We start from the raw sequence: 7,482 nt of genomic DNA on the forward strand, positions 1-7,482 counted from the left end.
TGTCTATGGTATATTTTTTCTGGCCTACAGCCAGATGATCATGTGTCAATACCGGATCTATTCCTGCCTTTTGGTATCTAGGTTCAAGGTTATCTCAGTCACCTGTCTGACTGTTCCCAACATTTATCCTCCAGTGTGGTTTTCTGTCTGGGAGAGTGTTGTGCTTCTGGCTCCTAAGGGTACCCCAGACCCGGAAGATACCACCCATTTGGCATAGAATTTTGAATTGACAAGGAGCCCTGCCCGTGTCCTTCCAACACTTTCAGTCTCTTAGGAAGTCAATTCACGTTGACTTAAATGAGTCACTCTTCATAGTCTGGAAATGTTCATCATTTTTATGGAAGCTTTGGATAGAAGCTTTTAGACATGAGCATGGGGCAAGACTTTGAAGAGAGTAGGAAGACAGAACTTTGTTATGGAAGCAGGTGGAAGAGTTGGCTCTCTGCTCTGCATTCCAGTGGTGACCGGGAAGGGAGGGTAAGTGATGGTGGTTCTTTTCCATGACACTGAATGGGGAACTGCTGCACAGACCAGTGAAGTGGACAGTGCAGCAATACCCTTGAGGTGGATATCCAGGGCCAGTGCCGGGACACTGCAGCAACCTGACTGTAATCACTAACTTATAAGAGGAGGGAAAAAAAAGTTAAGGAAATGGTGATGATTGCAAGGACTCTAGCATGAAGGTCTCTGCGAAAGTATGTGGGGCTCTGTCTTCCCTTAGGAAATTTGGGAGGAACAATCCTTAAAGAATCTCTGGGTATATTAAACAGTTGTCTCTTGATCTGGTTTTGCCATGGGAGCTGATCTCCCTGCTGGGACACCTGGGGTATTTCCTTCCCCATCATTTTCAGGTCTACACGAGGTGTTAGAAATAGTCTTTAGGGAAATGGGCTGAAAATGAATGGCCTCAGCAGGTAGGAGGAAAAGGTGTTTCTTTTACCTCTCTAGGGGTGGGACAAGGGGAGTAGGAGATGCACTGGGGGATGGGATGAATTTTTATGGAATCTAGCCTTTTCACAGGTTCAGGTTTTTGGGTAGTTGGACAAGGACATATTTAGATTAGAGTGGGAGAACGTAATTACTATTAATAGTGTGTAGAGTATCATTGACTGTCCTGACTGAAGAAGAACTGGTATAAAGTTAAATAGGGATAAGAGTGTTCTGAGTGTAAAAGTCTTTTGTGCTAAAGGGAAGGCGGGATGGGACCAGCCAGACAGACTGATTTGGGAATGGGTTAGATTCTTAGGGGCAGATTAGTTCATGCTAGAGAAGCCCCTGAGTTATTTACATTTGCCTCAAGCTAGAGTAAGCCGGATGCCAATACCATATGCCTGGAACTTTTCGGCTCCATTTGCAGTTTTGCCATTTGCAGTCTTGTCTCCATTTGCAGTCTTGTCTCATTTGACTGTACAGAGAATCCATAATTCTCTGGTTCCTTTGGTATATCTTGTCCTTGGTGCTGGCTCTTTCATGTGCCATAAAGTGTTTCATTTGATCATTAAATTTAGCCTACTTCAGTATTTCAGTAAATAACCATTCCCTTGACTGCATTCTGGAATTTGTATTGTGGATGAACTAATTCTCCCTCATGCAGAAACTAACACCATTTGAGATTTGGACATTTTTCAGCTTTGTGCATCTGTTGATTCTTTCTCCATGGTAACTGTGAAGGGAGAGAGGGACACTGGGAGATAGCTAAATTGGTCACCTCCATCAAGAGCTTTGGTTTTCTACTCAGAACTCTTTGTTTATGTATTTACTCCCTCAGGACTTGGAGGTCTTTCCCAGCAAATGGAATCACTGAATGGTATATTGGACAGTACACCACACTGGGGAGAGTATGAATCCTCAAGTGAGTCAGACTAGGGTGTTTCTTCTTTTCCTGCTCACAGGCTGTGTGGGAACTCATCTGGCTTCCCCGAGCCTCAGTTTCCCCATCTGTAAAACAGATGATAGTACCTATCTTAAAGAGTTGTGTGAGCATTAAAAAAAGGTAATGTACACTAGGTTACTGACACGTCACCTTTCATCCCACTGTTCTGCAATGCCTTTGGTGACTGGGTATTTGTGGCAGTGTTTGGAACTCTGGGTTCCTGGCTCCTCTACCTATGTGGTAGCCTTTCCTCTTTTCCTCTGGGGTGTGGGAGAGGAAAAATCTTCCACTATTTTTTCTACAGGAATCTCTGGAGATAGATAGCAGGTTTACTTTTGCAATGAAATTTTTGTTTTTGTGTAACATAAAACTTCCTGAGCACGCGGGCAGCACTTACTTACAATGCTCCGTAAGCCTGACTTCTTTTCTGGAGAGATCCCCTAACAGAGCTTATGGTAGTTGCACAGGGCTGCTTTTTAGATGCTGTAACAGGAATGGGGAAAGCCTACTTGCACTTGTACTTATCCTGCTGTGTGGGCTCCAGGAGCCTGACTCCTGACACTTCCTGCACTTCCCCCTGACCTCCACAGGAGGGAGGCAGGAGTCCGTGCCTGGCAAAGCCTCCTGCTGAGCTGCTGAAGCTCTGGCTGTTTGCTCAGCTGTCACATGCAGGTCCTGTCTCAACTGAGCCGTCTACCCAGCCTTACCTGGGGTGTGAGGCTCGGCACGGCTTCCTGTTAATGTTTCTTGCTGCAGGGGATCTGTTGCCCCCTGTGAAGAGCGTCTTTCCTTTGCTTTTTAGTTAGCTTTTGGGTGCTCTCATTTATTCCGTGTACAGGCTCAGTTTTGTCCGTTGCACAGGGACAGCCTTTCTGAAAGATCACTTACTTCTCAAGAGTAAAGAGTAAAGGTCACTTAAGAGTAGAAGATCAAAGAGTCCCACTGAGTGGGAATAAGGGCTAGGGGCACTGGAAGGCCTTATACTCGAAGCAAAGGAAACTCCTTTTCTGATACAGGTTAGTCTCTCCCTCTGTTCAAGGGCCAGGTCAGCCCCAGCCTTTGCAAAATTATCATTTGAAAAAGAGCATCTAGAGAATTAGTAAGCTGTAAAATTGTGCAGAAAACAGACAAAAGATAACTAGCTGCTCTGATGAATATCGCTGATAGCTTTAAAAAAATAGCTTCTGACATTTTACAATGTACAGTGAAAAATGGTCCCTTTGTCTGTTCTTTGTATCCCCCTTTCCAGGGCTTTGGGGTTCAGATGAAAGCAGGACATCTGGTCTAGCTGCGATTATCTCCCAGGGACTCTCCCCAGAGAAGGGACCCATATGTGAAACACTACGCTGACGGTGGCAGTGCCCAAGTACCTTCCCCTTCCTGAGACAGATTCTGGGAAGGAGGGTGGGTGGCACTTAGAAGAGGGCTAGTGGGGTTGGGTGTGGTAGTAGACGAGTCAGGAAGTAGGAGGTGGAGCTGGCTCATGGGGGTGGGCAAGGTGGGTGAAGGAGGGAAGAATGTGTACTGTCCAGTGGGAGGATGGGTTGGGGAAGACTGGAGGTCGGCTGGCAGGGAGCCTGTGTCCAGTGATCCTGGGGAAATGTCCAGGGCTCCTAGGGTCCGGGGTGAAGGTCGAGGAAAGAGTCCATGAGTTCCATTCAAGGGTTCGTGTGTTCTGTTCAGGTATCCAGGGATTTGGTCCGGGGACCTGGAGGTTTGGTTCAGCAGACCAGAAATCTTGGCTTTGAATCCCTGACGTCTGTTCAGAAGTCCAGAGCCAGTAGTTCTGACTGAGACAGAGGAGTTTGTCTCCAGCGGTCCAGAAGTCCTGTTTGGGAGCTTGTTCAGTGTGAGGAAGAGAGAGGTACTGCTTGGGACAGCTGTGGTGGCTAGGGCCCGCCTGACGCAGAGGGTGGGTCCTCCTACAAGCAACAGGAAACGCACCTTTCCTCGGAGCAGCTGTTGGAAGCTCAGGAAGATGGCATTGGGATCCTTGTGAGCTGTGGTCCTGCCTGGTGGAGGAAGCTGAGGGCAGAGGATGGGCCTGAGGCCAGAGACCAGGGCCAGATATCAGGCCTCCCTTGTCTACGTAAGAAAGACAGGATACCAGCACCCAGGCATTATGGCTAGGGGGAGTACTCTTTAGTAGTATCAACTCTTAGTAGATCAACTCTCCTACCCTCAGGATCCCGGGAAGACCCCTTCTTCCTTCAGGTCTTCTAGGGGGACTGAGTCAGAGAAGGAGGACAATTTCTATAGACCCCTTGACTGGGGACTTACCTGAGTTCCAAGGAGGCCCTGCAGGGCCCCAAGGAGAAGACGGACCTGTCCAGAAAGCTGTCCCAGGAGGGATGAGAGGCAGGTGTGTCCCAGTTGTCCCCGTGCTGCCATCACTGCCTCTAACAGAAGGGTTACTGCTCCCAGAATGTCCTGTGTCTTGGTCTGTTCCTGGGAAAGGCATGAGAGAAGTGGACTGCTTCAAAGGGCATGCTAATAGCGGGTGGGGAGCCCGTAGGAGTAGCCAGCAGAGTGAATCATAGGAGCTGAGAATTGGACAGGACCAGGGTCCCACCCAGCATAGGAATTCCTTCACAGTCTTCCGACAATTGGTCATCCGCCTCTGCTTCAATAATCCAGTGTCCGCTAACTCAGCCTGGTCTTACACTTAGTTTCAGTCAGAAAAGCTCCTTTTTTTCTTACATTGCTGAAACCCTGTTAAAGCTTTTACCTTTTGGTTCCAGAGCTGCATATCTACTTTCTGCTGCAAAACCTTGGGATCATATGATTTGTAACTAAATGTAGATATGAGACTATTGTAATGATCTTAAAAATGCAAAGAAGACACTTATTAATAAATGGCAGAGCTGGAATGACAAGGGACACGTAGGACTTACCCTTCTTTTCTGGCCTAGTCATGAGGGAAGAAGGGATTCTAAGGCTCCTGAGGGTAGATTTTTAGTTTTTTTTTAGTTGGAGTCTCACTCTGTCATCCAGGTTGGAGTGCAGTGGCACACTCACGGCTACTGCAGCCTCGACCTGCTGGGCTCAGGTGATCATTCTGCCTCAGCCTTCCAAGTAGCTGGAACTCCAGGTGGGCACCACCACACCCAGATAGTTTTTGGTTTATTGTAGAGATGAGGGCTCACCAAGTTGCCCAGGCTGGTCTTGAACCTCTGGACTCAGGTAATCCTCTCACCTCCACCTCTCCAAGTGCTGGGATTACAGGTATGAGCCACTGTTCCCGGCCAGAGGGTAGATTTTTTTTTTTTTAGCCATCCCTCATAAAATGTATTTTCTAACCTCTTCCTGTTCAGGCTGTTTCCTTCTGGATACATGTTAGTCTCATATGGTCCCTCTTAATACATCAGCATGTGTCTTGAGGGTGCTGACTAGCACTCAGGCCAGTACTTCTAAGTGTAGTTCACTCAGAATAGAGTTTTATAGGAGCGTTTCCACAATGTGAAGGTGAGACATCTAAAGTAGTCTAGAATTGCTAGCTTTAAAAGTAGCTGCTTTAGGCTAGGCATGGTGGCCCACCCCTGTAATCCCAGCACTTCGGGAGGCCAAGGTAGGAGGATTGCTTGAGTCCAGGAATTTGAGACAGCCTGGGCAACATAGACCTCGTCTCTGAAAAATATTTAAAAAATTAGCTGGGCGTGGTAGAGCACACCTGTAGTCCCAACTACTTGGAAGGCTAAGGTGGAAGGATTGCCTGAACCCAGAAGGTTGAGGCTGTGGTGAGCACTGATGGTGCCACTACATTTCAGCCTGGGTAACAGAGTGAGACCCCCAACTTAAAACATACATACCTACATACATATATACATACATAAAATAGCTGCTTTAATGCTATATGCAAAGTTTGTGGTCAATTTAATGTTCTCGGGTTTTTTTTTTGTTGTTGTTGTTTTTCTCAGATCTTTTTGATAGGAAGTGCTAGGCTGAGAAGCTTAACTGATAGAAGCAGGGCATCATGGCCTAGATGCTGGAATAGGACTTGACTCAATTAATGTACACATGTAGAATTGTATACACATCTCTGTTAAATTTCACCCTGCTTTTTTTTTTGAGTTGTAGTCTCACTCTGTCACCCAGACTGGAGTGCAGTGGCTGCTCCCAGCCACCACAGCCTCAACCTGCTGGGCTCTGGTGATCCTTCCGCCTCAGCCTTCCAAGTAGCTGGAACTACAGGTGTGCGCTACCACGCCCAGCTAATTTTTTGATTTATTGTAGAGATGAGGTCTCGCCAAGTTTCCCAGGCGGGTCTCGAACCCGCGGGCTCAGGCAATCCACTCACCTCAGCCTCCCAAAGCATGGGATTACAGGCTGAGCCACCGAGACCGGCCTTCACCCTGCTTTTCACCTAGACTTTCTGCAATTTGAATCTTGAGTCTTTTGTCTTTTGTTATCTTAGTGGTACTTCCCGGCTTTTGTGTCATCTGTGGATGACAGATCAGTCTCACTACTTCATGGCAACTCAAGAAGGTTGAATGAGAATAGGTCAAAGGCTTGGCCACAAGATTTCTCTCCAGCTTCTCATGGTCTCTAGCTTCAAATCTATTTAGCATGTTGGACTTATCCACTGGATATCATCATAGGTGAATGGAGATTGGATCAGAGTGACCAAGTTGAAGGTGAGATATTTCTAGGGAGCTCAATAATTGTGAAGAATCCATGGGAAGCAGTAGGAAACTGATAAAGACAGGACATAGGATGGCTTTCTTACCGTCTGGGTTTTCCATTCTCCCAAGCTAAAGTCCACAGCAGGCAGCAGGACAGGTGTGGACAAAGGGTTAACGTCTGGGCACTGGTTCTATTAAAAAAGATTTGGGGGAGGGGAGAAGGGAGATGAAATAGAGGGGGGTATAGTGGCCCCATGACCAGGAAAATCTTCCATGGGTCTTATGTCCAGACTAGAGCTTTTAGTGAGGTATCTATTACAAATTAGAATCCTTGTCAGAGAGTAGTGATCAGTAAGAGGTGACAATGTTGGAAGAATAGTCATTGGGTTAGGGAGTGAGAGGAAGTGATGGGAGTGAGGGTATCTTGCCAGTTATGTGGCTAGAGGGGACAGTGGGAATTCTCACCAGTCTGCTGTGAAGGGCATGGGCGTCACGAAGCAGTTTATTGAGGAGTCGAGGGTCACAGGCAGGAGGAGCCGGGCTGGATAGAGTTAGTCTTGCAGTTAGAAGAAGCATGGCCACGAGGAGCAATTCTTACATGAGGAGGGGTGAGGTTGAAAGGGGTGGATAAAGAAGAAATCACTGTCAGGTAGTGGTCCAGGAATTCCCATTTAGGGCCTAGACCCGACATTCAGGGAACCTGCTGCTCAGACACCACATTTCTGGGAGCATGGGTTCCCGATCCCTGCTGCATCCCTCCTTTTACTCCCCCCCATGTTTTGATCTGGCCCCATCCCCTCAAGTGTGTTCTTACCAGTCAGCTCCATTCTGGCTAGGTTGTCTGGCTGGAGTGGCTCCCTGTATGGGGCCTCTCCCCTGAGTCCTTCCTGGGGCCATGGAGGCGGCTTGGGCTCTTGCACTTCTGGGCAGAGTAGGGTGGGGCAAAGGTGGGCCGAGGCAGAGGGTCTGTAATCTATCCTGAAAGTG

The 7,482-nt window shown here is 47.6% G+C and overlaps 1 protein-coding gene across 3 annotated transcripts; it reads right to left on the minus strand.

Moving 5' to 3' along the window:
- Positions 1 to 2,989: 2,989 nt before the first annotated feature.
- On the minus strand, positions 2,990 to 7,482 carry THPO (thrombopoietin). 3 transcript variants are annotated; one of them, XM_021714860.1, is made up of 6 exons: positions 7,310 to 7,322; positions 6,961 to 7,088; positions 6,600 to 6,686; positions 4,154 to 4,321; positions 3,818 to 3,898; positions 3,330 to 3,701 (listed from the first exon to the last, which is right to left on the minus strand). In XM_021714860.1, the coding sequence occupies exons 1-6, from the start codon at positions 7,320 to 7,322 to the stop codon at positions 3,330 to 3,332; spliced, it is 849 nt and encodes a 282-aa protein (XP_021570535.1). The 3 variants fall into 3 exon arrangements, with proteins under 3 accessions (XP_008060978.1, XP_021570535.1, XP_008060979.1); XM_008062787.1 differs by having other exon boundaries at positions 2,990 to 3,898; positions 7,310 to 7,482; XM_008062788.1 differs by having other exon boundaries at positions 3,330 to 3,881.

The sequence above is a fragment of the Carlito syrichta genome, unplaced genomic scaffold (assembly GCF_000164805.1).
Source record: "Carlito syrichta isolate Samal-C Ts95f unplaced genomic scaffold, Tarsius_syrichta-2.0.1 Scaffold305827, whole genome shotgun sequence".
NCBI classification, from domain to species: domain Eukaryota; kingdom Metazoa; phylum Chordata; class Mammalia; order Primates; family Tarsiidae; genus Carlito; species Carlito syrichta.